This window comes from Cryptomeria japonica, chromosome 3 (genome assembly GCF_030272615.1).
Source record: "Cryptomeria japonica chromosome 3, Sugi_1.0, whole genome shotgun sequence".
NCBI lineage: Eukaryota > Viridiplantae > Streptophyta > Pinopsida > Cupressales > Cupressaceae > Cryptomeria > Cryptomeria japonica.
Genome location: NC_081407.1, coordinates 408679429 through 408696085, shown reverse-complemented (window position 1 = coordinate 408696085; position 16657 = coordinate 408679429). Strand labels below are relative to the sequence as shown.

Here is a 16657-nt window from a genome sequence, read left to right as displayed (position 1 = left end):
TTTTCCAACTATGAGAGATACTATTTAATTGTTGTTTGAGTTCTATGGTTGAGAGTTTAATAATTGATTGCTATAGCAAAGTAAAAAAGTGCCTTTATAGACATGCAATCCTATGATTTATAAGCAAGGGCCTGCAACTATTTCTGGGTGATTAATGGAGTATAGGATCTATTGAAGAAAATCTAAACAAGTGTTCAAACTCTGAGGTATACAGTACATATGCAAATTATTTATTTTGACAGTGTTTCAAGCATACATTGTTTAAATGGTGAACAAGGTTTGATAATACAGTGGTTAATAATATTTTGTTTGATGAAGTTGTGTTAAGCAAATGTGAACAGGACTTGCAGACTGCATATTGTCTGAGATTGTAAACAGAATTTCTAAGTCACTGATGGTACTGAATCTGTAAAGATTTATGAGGAGATTGATATTTTTATGTTGTATAGATCAGTCCAAAACATCTGAAGGGTGATGTTATTCAGTTTGCAGTGTTTTTAATTGTGTATCTTCATATTTGTGAAGTTTAAAGTTGCAGATTTGAATTCTGTAAAAACTTGTTTGTAACATCCTGTGGTAAGTGCCTCAAGGATGCTGGGTTAGTGCTCAGATTGAAGAGTTTGTGACAACAAGAGTTGGTGCTCTTTAGCAAGGAATTGGGTGATTCCTTAGGGTTGGTACCCATAAAGTATTGTAAACCATTTTATTCGTGAGGATGGATTAGGACAGTAGATCCTAGCAGCATTTTTCACTGTGGTTTTTCCCATCCTGAGTTTTCCACGTATTTCTTGTGCATTTGCTTCATTGTATGGTTGCTTCTTTTCAAACTTCAGTTTCAAGTTGCATTTCTTTCAGTTTTCAGTTTAAAGTTTTGGTAAATTCATCAAAACTTTTAATTGGTTCAGAATCTAAATTTTATCTCTTCTACTAATTCACCCCTTCCCCCTCGGCCCCCTCTCAGTAGAAGAATTGTGTTCTACATTCATAAATATACTCTCATATGATTGATAGAATCTTAGTTTTTAAAGAAAATTTGTGGGTAGATCCTAAACCAGGATTCATTCACTTGGTTGATAATTGTTTAATTATTTTTGGATCTGTTTTTCCATGTATACATATAGTTTGGGTATTTACAAGTTCATTAGCAAAAACAAAAAATATGAAGTACTCATTCAATATTCATCACTACTCTTCATGAAGATAGACATTCATCACTCCTCTTCATGAAGATAGAATGCCAAGTACTTTTTTCCCAACTATCTCATTAGATGTTGATTTCAGATGGTGTTAATTCTTGAAATGGAAGCTTTTAATTTAGTAGAGACAAAAAAACTAATTAGAAAAGTTACAGATCAGTGATGCCTAAAGGAAACACAACTCAATGGACTTTATGAATACCAAATCAATGATGTCTGAAGCCTATAAAAAACTCTATGAATCAATAGATAGCATGACTCTAATGATTGGTGCCAAAAGGCTAAGAGTGAGTGTGACAAGAAGCCATAGGATCACTAGCTAAAGATCTTGCCTCATGAATAGTATTGCAGGCCCACCAAGGCAAAACACGAGCAGTAGGAGGTGCTGGTACATAACCATCATTTAAAGTATCCTCCAATTCATAGGTATCCTCATGAGATTAAAAAGGGCAGAGAAGGTAATGAGGAAGAAGTGGAAGGAGAATCCTACTATGTGAAAAATTCATCAAATTGGACATCTCTATGAAGTAGATATCTCTCATGGTAGGATCAAACAATTGATAAGCCTTCACATCCTCACAATAACCAACAAAATGTAATGGTTGACTCTTCTTCTCCATTGCCTTACATCGACCATCCTGTATGAATTCCCAAATCTCACTAACAAATACCTTGAAGAAGGAAACATCGGGCTTGATATTGGACCAAGCATCTTCCAGAGTGATGTCTTTGCCACTTTGAGAACATTCAAGATGTTCAAGGAGAAGCAATTAGGTTCTTCTATTCAGCATCTACACACATATAATGGGGGGAATATTGAACTAGACATTTCAAAACTATAGCATTGACCATGGCTTTCATCATCAATGTGTGATTCCTTTTACTCCTCAATAGAATGAAGTTACTAGACACAAGAACAAATCACTAAGGAGATGACCAATTGTATGCTTCAAACTCAATCTATGGCTCCGTCCTTTTGGGTTGAGACAATCAATTGTGCCGAATATATTCAAAACTACATTCCCCACAAGACAATTACAAATATCACCCCAAAGGAGGCTTGGTCCAATATAAATCCTAATGTTTCCTTCTTCAAGATATTGGTAGTGAGGTTTGGGCATTCATACCAGATGACCAGTGTAAGGCAATAGAGAACAAGATTCAACCATTCATTTTTGTTGGCTATTATGAGGATGTAAAAGCTTATCGATTCTTTGATCCACCACAAGAGAAGTCTGCTTTCGCAAAGATGTCTACTTTTACGAGTCTTTCCCGTAGTTGGATTCGACATCCTCTTCTTCTTCCTAACTACCTACTCCAGCTTTTTATCTCATGAGGATACATGTACATTGGAGGATGCTTCAAATGATGGTTCTATTCCACCACTTCCGCTTCCTACCACTCTTCAAGGTTGGATCTTTAGATGGTGATCCTATGACTTCCTGTCACATCAACTCTCTATCTTGTGGCACTAGTCTTCTCAGTCATTCTATATCTACTAATTCATAGATTTTTCTAGAGGCTTCAAGTATTCTAATGTAGGATCATGCTATGGATGAGTATTCTTCTTTGATGAAGAATCACACATGGAATTTGGTTTCTCTTCCTTAAGGATGGTTCAGTGCAAGTGGGTGTACCACACCAAGCAAGTAGCATATGGTTCTATTATGTGATACAAGGCACATCTTGTTGCTAAGGGTTTTTCACAGATTGAGGGTATTGACTACTCCAAGACATTTGCCCCTGTAGGCAAGATGGACTCTATTTGCCTTATCATTTCTCTCGGTCCATCTCAAGGTTGACCTTTTTACCTAAAGAACATGAAGAGTGCTTTCCTGCATGGTGATCTTCATGCAGAGATCTACATGGAGCAGCTTCAAGATTCATGTAGAACTCTTCTCTTGTTTGTAGGCTACAAAATTCTTTGTATGGTCTCAAACAAGCCCCTAGCCCTTGGTATGAGAAGATAGATGGTTTCCTACTTGCATCTAGTTTCATGCGTTGCCACTTTGAACACACGGTGTATATTCAAAGGCATGGTGCTAATCTTTTGAATCTGGTCTTGTACATATATGATTTATTTCTCACTAATCGCTCCTCCTCCATGCTTCAGGATATATGACACTCATAGATGGGGCACTTTGAGATGACAAATCTCAAGCTCCTGCACTTCTTTCTTGGTCTATAAGCTCTTCAATCTACGAAGGGTGTGTCCATACATCAACAGAAGTGTGCCATTTATCTACTTCATCATTTTAGCAAGGTTGATTGTAAGCTAGCTCCTAACCCATTTCAATCAGTTGTCACATTGACTACCACTTGCACTTCACCAAGCATTGATGCCACTTTGTATAAACAATTTTTGGGCAGTCTCTTGTATTCAACACATACTTTCCTGATATCACCTTTTCTATTGGGCTTGTATCCCATTATTCTCATGATCCTCATGAGAGTCACTGGAAGGTAGCCTTTGAGTTATATTTGGGGCACTTCACATTTTTGCATTAATTTAGTGCCTCCCTAATTTGCACTCAAGAGGCGGTGTTGGTGTGAACATGGTACCTTATCAAACCATTAGGACTTTAGGACCTATTCACACTTTAATCTAAATCTTACTTAGGTTGATTTTTCTTTTCACTACCTTCTTGAGGTTCAATTCCATGTCTTATTGTCTTTGCAAACTGCAACAAATATAATTTTTTCCTTCTTTTGGGGCTGATCACTACTCTCTGCAAGTCCTCATTCTCTAAAATTGCAACTGATATAAATTGAACAACCAAGTTTTGAAATTCTTGTTAGGCTGCAAAGATTCTTTCTAGTATTGATTTTTTTCTAATTTATGTTGATATGTTTTCTTTTCAACAATAGCTTACTCTCCTTGTTGGAGTGAGGCTGAAAACGTTGCTTGGGGTTTAAGAGCTAGGGAAATAGTTTTTGACTAAAGTTTTGAAAATATTTAGAATTGAATATTCTGTTATGTTAGATCTCAATCCCTCTATGAACTTGAGAAGTTGATAATTTTATAGAAAACCAAGTAGACTAAATTTCATGTTTATTGTTATTTCTCTATAATCCCAAGCATTGCCTGCCTGTTTGAACCCTAATCCTTGTCTAAAGGCTCCTAAACTATGTTACTGGATTCTCCTATATAGGTCCCCATATTACATAAATACAGTTCTGATATGGGTTCAAGTCCAAGACGGCTAGGGGTTCGCCCATGGTGTGGCATCCACATGAGAAAAGATGTATTCCCATGTTTTTGGCATTTTTCTTGTTTAAGGTCGTGTTTTTATTCCCGTGTCACTTGCTACATTATCATTTTTTCTTCTCAAGTGGATTTTCTTACTACATTCCCATGTTGCTTACTTCAATTATTTTTTACCTTAGCATAATACTATATTGAACTACATTTAGCATATTCAAACAAATACATACATATATATATATATATTGAATGGTTTTATCTGAACCCAAACCTAGGGGAAAAATATCCACAATATTGCAATCACAAACTTTGAACCCAAACCTGAACAAGCAACTTAGCGACTAAGGTGCTCCAATTGGATGTTAGTCCCCTGACCATTGCATCCTTGATTTTACACCAAGTATGAATGGCTTGTTTACTGGTTTCAGCTCTTCTTTTGAGGCTATTGAACCAGTCAAGTGTTGTTCTTAGTGTGCATCCAATTGAATGGTAATCCATCAGCCATTGCATCCTTGATTTTACTCCAAGTTTCAGTGGCTTGTTTATCGGTTTCAGCATTTCTTTTATGGCTATTGAACCACTCAAAGGTTGTTCTCAAAGTATCTACAATTGGATTGTCATCCCTCGCCATTGCATACTTGATTTTAGTTTAAGTATCAATGATTTGTTTAATGATTTCAGCTATGTTTTTAAAGCTATTGAACCAGTTGAAGGTTGTTCTTAGAAGTATAGCCCACTAATAGGGACTTTCTTTTGTTGAGTCCCACATTTTGAAAGATGTTTTCTACTGATATAAACCAAGCTTGGAAAGCAGCACAACTTTCAGGTTTGAATTTCTTCACTTCATAATCCTTTTTGCCCAAAGAAGGACTGAGGGTTGGTTTTAGTTTCTTCACTTATATACTCTTGCATATCTGTCCTTTCCTCTTGCACTGTTTCTATTTTTAAGATTACCTTGCATTTATCACCCAGGGATGGTGCAGATTTAGTATATGTCGCCAGAGGCAGTCTGTGTGGCCCCTTGCATTGTCTGAAAGCTAACTCACTCCTCTAAGAGCTTAAGACTCAATCTTGTCATCTCAGCAAACCCACCAGTTACAGAGAAAAGCAATGGCTGGGACATGACAGACCCTAAACCAAAACCTGAATGATGTGGTCAGGATATAAATGACAATAATAACTGGATCCAACCCAACTGTTGAGCTCATGGCACCGTGTCCTGCAGGGGATACGAAAGATTCTTCTATTCATGTATTATCTTGACAACTCAATCTCTAGGATTTCTTGATAGTTGATACATAACAAGCAAGTATGGACCCATGGAGCATTCAATTGCTTTGTTTTATATTCTCAAAAGATATGCTTTAAATTGTATAAATATTCACCAGGTGAGATTTGGTTATTATTTTGTGTACTATCAAGCACTCTACATTTCGCAGACTTCTAGGATGTACCATTATTCTATGCACCTCTATTTTATCACTGTAAATATATTATTCGATTGAAAGTTAAAACAAAACAAGCAGGAGTCATCACAGTTAAAGTTTTCAAATATTTGGATACATATGCAAACCTTTGATAGATTTGGTCCAAATTTTATTTTTTTTAGTATTGAAATGCATAAATAGATACATTATAGGGTTCCAAGCCATTGCTTTATGCCTTTATGTTGTTCACTTTTGGAAGGTTTTAGGTCCTGTTTATAATAAAGTGGTACTTAGTTTGAGAGGTGGACCTGCCTTAAAATACGATCAAATAAGACTTGACTGCAGAATTGAAATTTATCATAGAATGAATCCTGACCAAATTCTTGCCAGATCCCTGAATTCATAGCATAGAAGTAACAGGAAGGAGTGATCTCAAATTTTATTAACTCCAATAGATTTCAGGTTTCCCTTCAAATTGCAAAGGAAATTCTAAGGGCATGCACATGATAACAAGGTACAAAGATCCCAAATCATTTGAGAGTTGAGACAAACAGGAAACTTAAATGAAATCCCAAGCAATGTTAACAGAAAACCACATATAATATTCTAACATATCTATATCACATACCACTATCTCTCGCCCAGTTCCTGTACCAGGTTCTGCAGAGAAAACCAACAACCCACAAAATTAAAATCGTTAATCAAAAAAAGGATCACTAAAAAGAGCATATTGGATCTTTGTTTCATTAAATAACATGGAAAAGACAATCGGCTCTACCTTACAAGTACATACTATAACATTTGAAATACAGAAACCTTGAAATGCAAATTCCAACCTAATTTTGTCTCTTCAGGAATTCTTGGTCTGTGAACGGTCTTTCGCTGCAACGCACGTTCCAGAGTTTTTCGTTGTTTTTTTATAATCTCTTGTTCAACAGCTCGTTTTGTAAACATGTCATCTTCTTTTGTTCTTTCTTTAGCAATTGACCATACTTCTTCCACTTTAGGCAAATCCAATGGTATGGCAGCCTCAATCCTGTGTTCAGGAACATTAATCTTAATGGGAGGAAAGTTCGGACAAACACCATCCATCCTTTGAGCCAACCATTCTGGTGTTTCTCTTCTAGGACCATGTGCCAAAAGGTTCCACCTTTTTTTATCATCTCTTATCAAGAATTCCATTCTCCCTCCATTTAGCACATACTCTGTTTCTTGGCTTTCACCTTCACCTTCCTTAACCTTATGCAAAAGCAACTCTGCTGTCTGTGATCTCTCTTTCCAAGCTTTTACAGAAGCTTCGGCAGCATTTAGAGCTCTTTCAAGAGCTTCAAACCTTCTGAGATATGCTTTCTCCTTTATGCTTTCTGCTTTCTTTGCAGCATCAAGTGCAGATACCATACTTTCCATTTCAAGTTTATAAGTCCTCAATAGTGCCTCTTCCCTTCCTGCTGATGCTTTTTTAAAAAAGTCTAATGCATTTTTTGCAGCCTCTTCCTGTGCAGAGGAAGCCCTATTGGCAGACTCCTGAAATTCCAGCAATGCCTTATCCGATGCAGCTGCCCTAGCTTCCGCAGCATTTAGACGAGCTTCAACTGCCTTTAACTCAGCTTGCAATCTTTCGACTTTATTTTGGGATAGCCGCAACTCCCTTTCCAGATCATGGACAGTAGTTTTCAAACTTATATTAGAAGATTCAGAGTTGAATAGTTTATCAAGCACATTTGACCTCTCGGCAAGGGCTGCCTGAGCTTGGTTCGCCTTCTCTCTTGCCACCTCAGCAATGGCTAAAGACTTGTTCATCGCACCCTTTGATTCTGTTACCACAGTTGAAACAATTCCATCAGCAGCATTTCGTAGTTTTTCTTCCACCTGCTGAGTTACTTCTGCAGCAGAAGTTTCTGCAGTAGACACCCTTAAATTGGCTTCGTCAACAATATGGGCAGTGGCTTCCTGGATAGCGATTTCTGCGAACCTCTCAACTTGTACGGCCAAATCAATAGCATCCTGCTTTGCAAGTACCAGCTCAGATTTTATAGCCAGTTTCTCATCAAGTAGGTGCTGAAGTTGTTGGTGAAAAGTATCCTTAGCAGCATTAAGTTCAGCTACAGCTAACTCAGTATTGCTAACCAAATTAGCAGCATATTCCTGGAGTTTGGCTTCAGCTCGACCTAATTCATCAATTGCTTTTTTCCTGCCCTTTTCTGCAGCTTCTGCTCTTGCATTGGCTTCTTCCAGTGCAGCTTTCATAGTCTCACTCTCTGTAATACCATCTTTAGAACCACCCTGTAGCACAGTTTAAGTAGTTCCTCATAAAAAATAAACAAATCACCAATCAAAAAAGAATTCAAGAGGACAGAAAATATATTCCATCTATCACAAACTAAATTAGAATCAGAGAGAAGGTCTCATTTCATACCCCAATGGCTGATACAATAAATCTACAATCGTTTGAACCCAGAAAAGTTCCATTGAGCTTCCTACAAGCAATTTTCTATACACATCAAATTGTTCAAGAAATTACACTTAAAGGTGCAATAACTGTAAAATGACTAAAAGATGATGGTCCAGCTGTCACCTTTGTTTGGTAGAAATCTTCTTTTGGTGTATTGACAATAATGGCAAATGCTTTCCAAAGTCATTTAACCTTGCATTGTCACATCTCCGCAAGCCATTCAAGTGGGGTAGTTTGGCATTATGCATAGAACTTGTAACAAATCTATCAGGTTGTAGAATTGGAATAGCCATCTGCAATACATACAACTAGCATGTTAGAGCATTCAATAGTTTCTCCTATCTGTATCTACTACATTCTCTAATATGAATGTATCAAAAGAAATGTTGTCAACCTAATACATCATAACAGTCTATAATGTTATAAACTTAGTACTGGACTACACTCCTATTTCAAGGCAATTCAAGTGTTTAAAAACATAAGCATAATATAGCAGAGTTTGTTTCAACTTAAGGGTCATCTTCTTACTCTTTATCCCGATAACAAGCATCAAAGTGAAATAAACCAATATAGGAGCCTCAACCTAAAATCCTTAAACGAGATGGACAAGTCAAGTGTATGAGACTCTCTGAGCCCGATTCGTGTAGGGAAATAGGATAACAAATAACATAATAATTCTATTGTGGGGGCACCATGAATTTGTGTTGTGGGTGCTATTGAAATTTGAGATAATTTAAAAATTATTAGGCACTAAATGGTCCCCGTGATTCTATAGTTTCATTAAATAGTGGCTGTTAAAAACAATTAGCACTCAACAGTGAGAAATTTATTTGAAAATATAAATTAAACGAAAAAATAATTATGTGGTTTATATTCATGTTTAACAGTAAATTCTCTGCAGCTGCCACGAAGTATAGGCCCCTTGCCCCCCACCGACCATCTTTAATAACTCCCTTCCAAAGCAATAGTGATTCATTTTTTAGGGCAAAAAAATTTTCTTTTGTAATGGCACCAACTCGTGCAGAATTATAGCAGCAGTAGGCACATCAATGAGACCTCTGCCTGTGTTGATTCAAGGGAATAGGCTGCTAATAAAGATAAAACCATTCTAAGGATGAAAATAAAGAATAAAGCTATTCTAGAAAAAATAGAAAGAGAATAAAGCATAAATCTAATCTAGAAAGATAGAATACAGTCATAAAGCCATGAAAAGTAGACAGATTGTTTATGAAGAATAAAGTATGAAGTCTGTTTTGGAGAGATAAGAAAGGATGGAGTTATTTTTGGAAAGGTTCCTAGTATGGCATGACTAATGTAACAAGGAGATTACAATTTTATGATACTGAGTGATCTGTGTCACCCATACTGTTTTATTTTTGGAAAGGGTTCCTAGTCTATTAAGTATGGCATAACTAATGTAACAAGGAGATTACTGTTTTATGATACTGTGTGATCTGTCTCATCCAGCCCTTGATAAACTGAAGATTGGTTGTCTTCGAAATTGGAAGTGGCTTGCCTCAGAGCTTGAGCTGTTCTGTTATGAGCAATAATCAGAGCAGTGTTTCATTCACCAAGTTGAGACTCATAATCACAGATCTGAGTCCATGACAGCCTCAGGAAGTCTGCACCTGAGATTCAAAGACTCGGCCAAATCTGACAGCTGAACTCACAAGACTGCTGAAAATTGTGAATCTTGGCCAAATCTCTGAAGAAAACAAAAAAACAACTTGAAATTTTCTAAACATGAAAACAGTTAAATCATCCAATAATAGGTTATCAAAGAAAGGTTTGAACCTTTGGCTCAGAACATGGACAGTACTGGCATTGATTCAAGACAGACACCACAATTCATGCAATAACTACTGCTCAACATGAACAGAAGATCCTCTGCTTCTCGTCGTACTTTACATAGGGCTGAAAAGCTATCAAGTAATCAAAGTAGATCCAAAAGAGTGCCTTATTTTTTTATTCACTATAATCTCCTACTCCTCCAATACACCTGATTCAAGATGATCAAGTCATTCTCCATGAAAGAGTTTTTCAACAAATCAGCAGAAATGTTGCATAAATTCTCCTTGAATGAAGAATCTTATGTCCAGGTCAGGTTTGCTCGGGAGATTTCTGAAATTGTATGAACTGAAGGAAATCACCCCAAGAAATTGTAGCGCCAATATATAGTATATACAAAGATGTATTTTATAGACAGGATCCAATCATTGTGTTAGTGAATTCAGTCTTGCAGGAAACTCATATGCTGAAGATGGCGGCTGTGAATGTTGAAGTTTAGGCATCTCCTAAAGGCTGGGATGAATGCAATTGCAGACCAAGTGCAGTCAAATGTGTTTTCCTTTAGGATTTGTTTTTTGTTTTTGAAAAGATGAATAGTTAGCCGTCCCTCACCTGGAAGAGAAATGGCCCAATTATCATGTAATAGAATAAATTAGGTATATATGAAGTGGGAGAGAAGTGTTATGGGTAACCTTGTTGCATGGTACAGAGAACACGTGCATACAATTTGAAGCTTGGAAGGAATGTTGGTTTTATAGACCCTGAAGGTTCAAGTCCCTTTATCCCCAGGTTTATTTATTTCCAAATGAAAAATAAGTGTTATTCTTTTTCCAAATCTGCAGCAATTAGAAACCCGACATTAGAAACAATATTGCCCCAAATCTTGGTTTGCAAAAAGGGAAGGGTGATTGTTGTAATTTAGGTCGATAGTTAAGCCTGAATTGTAACTATCAAAGAACGTTAACTCATCACCTTTTGAGAATAGACCAGACTAAGACCGCTCTCTTCATACTCGGAATAAAAGGGAATCTCCCGCGATATGTGATCTTTAAGGTTTGCCTTTGCTCAAATATCAATGTCACCTTGATGAGTTGACTACTGTGATGAAGGAGTCTCTGAGATCTCAGATTCCCGGCATTAGAGGAAAAGGAATCAATGGTATGAAAGTATAAAGGTTGGAATTGAAATCACAGAATCAGGAAATCAGGAAGGAACCTCAGACTATCTATCAGGGAATTGGATCTATTGGTTGGAATCGTCAGAATCATTAAGTACTTAATACTGATGACTGTAAACGAATAAAGACATTTCAGAATGAACGTAAGCAACTTAACAAAGAACATCCATATGAAATCAGCAGTTAAATTGTGCAAAGAGTTCATGTGATCATTGGAACAGATCTACTAAAACACTGAATTTTATAGTAATGATTGGTGAGCAAGGACTTACTAGCATTTTTGTCCTATGCAATTTGATAAGTAGTTGAAAGTTAAATTATTTCAGTTGCAAGCTAATTTAGTTGCATTGTGAGAATAATGGCTTCTAGATAGGGATAAAAGCCTAAGAGCAAGCTTCTAGTGGAAAATTTGGTATGATGGAAAGATCTTCAGATAAGAGACTCTTGCAAGGTACCTGCCACAATCTAGCATCCTTCAATATGTGAATTGGCCGGGAACGAAGCAATTGAGGAGTGACATGCCACAATGAGGCCAATTTTGTATTAGTGAAAAAAAATAGGAATATGCGTGTTCTATTAGATAGGATGAGAATAAAGCATTCATCTACTCTAGGAAGTAGAATGGGGATAAACATAAAGCTAATTTAGATAAAATAATTAAAAAAACCTATGTTGTTTGAGCAGTGGTTGTCTTTGCGGTGTTTGTGATGTTCTGTTCACCAGAGGTAATTAGAGCAAGTAGAAGATTCATTAGAAATCAGTTATGATAGTTTATCAGGAGTCAACTGCTAGAATTGCCATAGACTTGTCAATATGAATCAATTTTGATATTTTATCAGAATCAGATTCATGAAGTTTCCACAGTCCATAATAATCAATGTGCTTGCTTCTGCCAAAAAAATTAACATGGTCTAATCCAGAAGCAAGCAAGTTGATTTTATCAGGATTCAATTGCGAGAAATGCCACAGACTTGTCAATGGAAATCAGTTTTCCCTTCAAACCTAATCTATAAAATATATATATTCAATATCTGTGCATAAATATACCTGGTTTCAGGTTTTCAGTTTCAAATTCTTACTAGGAAAGCTGTTGACAGTTTTGTGGTATTTTTCCAGATTCCAGTTTAATTTTATTTCCAAAATCATAAATTCTCGCTTATGCTATAATGCTGCCCCTGGATGTATAAAAGTTAAAAACGTTAACAATGGAGGAAGAGATATCAGAGGCAAGAATCAATTAGATTGCATGCTTACTGAAAAAGAAATACTACTAAAAATTACAGAAGAGGAAAAACGTGCTACATTTATTACTTCTTACCATTCATAAAGGCAGAGGAACTTTGTAAAAGGCAGGCAAAGAAAATCCCTTTTCAGAAGAGAAAAGGCAGGCAAAGCGAAGCGATCGCAGTCAAACGCGCGCTTCAAAGCATTTTAGGATACAAGTCTTGGCTTTATAAATCATTTTCAGACGTTTTGAATATAGAATAAAAAGGAAATAGATATTATTTATGTATTTTTGGGTAATATTTATTGGAGGATATTTGTAGGCAAAGAAAATTTGCTATTATTTTTGGATATATAAATTTGTAGATATTATTAAAACCATTCATTTATTTTAAGACTCGCGTTATTTGGAATGCCTTTGTAGGAATAGACTAAAAGTTAAAACGGTTAGTCAATGATTCCCAATTCATCTTCGAATGGAAGCGAGTCGTTAAATTTATTTATCATGATGTAAAATTGTATATTACGAACCTACTTGTCAGCTCTAATATTAAAATAAAAAAATTGGAAGTTGCAATAGTGTAGTTAAAGAAAGTAAGAGGAAGAATTAGGCTTTTTAATCTATACTGTATTATTTATCTATTATAGATTAGAAGAAAAGAAGTCGGGGCTTTAGTAAAATTCAATCTTTAAAAATATAAATTAAATAATTGATTTAAAATAGTAAATATATTCAATAACACATCTTCAAATTTTTCTAATAATTCATTTAATCAATACAAATTAAACTGAAATTAAAATTGGAAAATAGGAATTTACTTGGAAACCCTGTGAAGAAAGAGAAAGCTCAAAGAAACTAATCCACTTTTCAAAAAGCTACAAACCTTCCTCCAAATCTACTTCACAAAAATCCCTTAGAAAATTCTTCACAAAAATCCCTTAGAAAATTCTTCACAAAATTCCAACAATAATTCCTCCCAAAAACTTCACAAAAAGTCATAAAACAAACTCTCATAAAGAATAATAATTAAAAATCAATTAAAACTAAATAAAGCTCACAAAAAAACATGCACAAAAACTTTAATTGGAAAATCATAAAAATAACATTTAATCAATAATTTAAAATTGATTTTCAAATAAAAACCCCCATAAAAAATTAAACAATCATTATTAAATATTAAATCACCAATTAAAAATCCCCTAAAAATAGTTAACTCCCACTTGACAAAGAAGCAAAGAATAAATAATTAATTCCCTAAAAAATAATTAACTCCTACTAATTAAAAATCCCCTAAAAATAGTTAACTCCCACTTGGCAAGCAAGCAAAGAATAAATAAATAATCCCCTAAAAATAATTAACTCTCATTCAAAAAAATAAATAATAAATAATTAAATTAAAAATTTTAATATAATAATCCATCAAAAATAAAACTAAAGGTTAACTCCATTCCAATAAATAATAAAATAATAATTCAAAATAATAACATAAAATAAATAATAAAATAACAAATCATAAATAATAAATAATTTCCACCATAAAATAATTAATTTCAATTAAATAAAATTATCCAAAAAAATAGAACAGCTAGTTCAGTCAAGATAGAACAATGAGTTCCACAACAAAGCACTATTCTCATTCAAGATAACTTCACACTAAAAATATCACATGTACAATAATAAATCACTCTTTAAATGATATCTATTAATAGGAATATATTTATTAAATTAAAAATACAATTAAAACAACAATAAACAATAATTATTTATAAATCAATTTATAACACTCGAGTTATAATTAATATTAATTATTAAAATAACATAAAATCCTACACATTCAAATAAATCAATAAAATAAAAAAATTAAATTAATATACCCAAATAATATTCTTAAAAATAATTACTTTCTTTCATAAATATATATGGATTAAATAATAATTTCCAACTAATAAATATTTATTTACCAATAAATTAAATTAAAATGGAATAACTAATTTTCACATAAATATTATTTTCACAAGAATAAATTACCAAATAAATAATATTCAATAATAAGAATGTATTTAGGGCCCACCTCGTAGTGTGACAGTAATGTCACGAGCCCCAGAATGGGCAAGTCATTGGTTCAAATCTCTTCCTTGCACAACATATACAAAAAATCGAAGTGATAAGGAGGTTGTTTTGAGCTGTGCAGTTGGAGAGATAAGGGGTCACGGTTGGTGGAGAGATAAGGGTGCTTAGGACAGAAAAAGGAGACATGTGGAGTGATAAGGAGCAGAAGATATAAGGAGTTCATGGAGCGATAAGGTGAGGGAGGTATAAGGTGAATTAAGGAGAAATAAAGGCGGGGTCATGGTTGGTGGAGAGATAAGGGTGCTTAGGACAGAAAAAGGAGACATGTGGAGTGATAAGGAGCAGAAGATATAAGGAGTTCATGGAGCGATAAGGTGAGGGAGGTATAAGGTGAACTAAGGAGAAATAAAGGCAGGGTCATGGTTGGTGGAGAGATAAGGGAGCTTAGGACAGAAAAAGGAGACATGTGGAGTGATAAGGAGCAGAAGATATAAGGAGTTCATGGAGCGATAAGGTGAGGGAGGTATAAGGTGAATTAAGGAGAGATAAAGGCAGACTAGCAGAGTGATAAGGTGAGATAATTTCAGAGATCAAAATTGTGGAGGCGTTAATGTATATACTAGAAATTGGTCTAGAGATAACTGATTAAATACAAAGTTATTTAATAAATTGAAGCCCTCTTATTCCTCTACCTATAAATAAATTGAATAATTTATTTATATGGTTCACTTTATTAAATTCATTCCTTTCTAAATCATTTTCCTCATTTCTCTATTAAATGGACAAGGTTAATTAATTTGTTTCGTTTAATTATTCTTAACTTTTAATTTGAATTTTTAAATCAAATTAATCTCACATGTGTCTCTCATTTAATTTGAATTTTTTAATTTAAATTAAATCACATGTCTCCTACACCTAACCACCTTCTAGCCTAACCTATCCAAATCTAACCATGGGTTTAACTAACCTTATATAACTCCTTTGGAGTGTCCATTCTCCCTTGAGGACACATGGCACCTTTGCCACATGTCTTTTATCCCCTTTACACTTGCCTACTTCTTGGCATTTGTTGGAAATTCCTTGACACTTGTCCCCCTAGGGATGACAAGTGTCCTATCTCTTAACCTCCTTTCTACTTTCCTCATTTTTTACCATTGATCTCTCCAAACCTAATCTCCACCGTTGATTCCTGCCACCTCAGCTTTGGCTTTGGAAAATCTATAAATACCTCTCTTCTCAGCCATGAGAAAACCCTTAGCAATCTTAGCATCATTAGTAGCATTTTTAAAAGTATTTTAATAAGTTTTAGCATCATTGTATTTTGATAATGGCACTCATGGAATTTTTATCATAGTTGTCATGATAATTTAGAATTCATATCATCATCTAGATCATAGAATTGCATTGTTTCACTCTCATTTCTTAGGTAGCCATCTTATGATCATGCAGCTGAGAGCCAGCCCCTAAACCTGTAAGGTCCATGAGAATAGAGAACAATGAGACAATTTGAGGGAGTTTTATAATTTGTTTATTTGTTTTACTCTCTAATGTAATGTTTCATTGAATTTTGTGTAATGTTTTATTAAATGGACTGTTTCACATATTTTACATGCATACATTTTGGCGCCCACCGTGGGGCACTCCCCCAAATTTAAATATCTTTTTTCGGCAAGTTTTTCTTAACAGGTGCATCCGGAGACCCAGTCTAGCATTTTGGCGACTAAGTTTGGTGCATTAAGCTTTCGTTCTAATGCATACATCTTCCATATTAGTGCTTTGGTTTCATAGACTAGCGCTTTGGTTACACAGATTAGCGTTTTACTTTCACAGACTAGCGCTTTTCTTGCATAGATTAGCGCTTTGCTTTCACATATTAGTGCTTTGCTTGCACATATTAGCATTTTGGTTTCATAGATTAGCGTTTTAGCTTCACAAAATAGTGCAATTGTAGATCCAACTAGCACTTAGATGAGTTGTTTTAGTGCTTTCATTTGTACTTGCAGAATTTTAACTTCCAGAGACTAATTTACATCCTTTTGTTTTGCAGGTACTTTTACGCTACCAAAGACTGAAATTGCAAAACATTACACAGTCAATGACCTCTAATTAAGACTACT

General features: G+C 34.9%; 1 protein-coding gene across 6 annotated transcripts in view; it reads right to left on the bottom strand.

Moving 5' to 3' along the window:
• Window positions 1–12717, bottom strand: part of LOC131035073 (uncharacterized) — a 220322-nt gene extending 207605 nt beyond the window's left edge. Inside the window, exons 1-8 of one of the 6 annotated variants that reach the window (XM_057966695.2) lie at window positions 12564–12715; window positions 12293–12420; window positions 11913–11957; window positions 11701–11718; window positions 8404–8573; window positions 8245–8305; window positions 6665–8111; window positions 6457–6488 (exon numbers count right to left, since the gene is read on the bottom strand). In XM_057966695.2, the coding sequence (XP_057822678.1) occupies window positions 6457–6488; window positions 6665–8111; window positions 8245–8305; window positions 8404–8573 (1710 nt within the window). In that variant the 5' untranslated portion in view covers window positions 11701–11718; window positions 11913–11957; window positions 12293–12420; window positions 12564–12715. Of the gene's footprint in view, window positions 1–6456; window positions 6489–6664; window positions 8112–8244; window positions 8320–8403; window positions 8574–11700; window positions 11719–11912; window positions 11958–12292; window positions 12421–12563 lie in introns of those variants that run through there. The other 5 variants (XM_057966697.2, XM_057966696.2, XM_057966694.2 and 2 more) reach the window with 5 other exon arrangements.
• Window positions 12718–16657: the final 3940 nt, after the last annotated feature.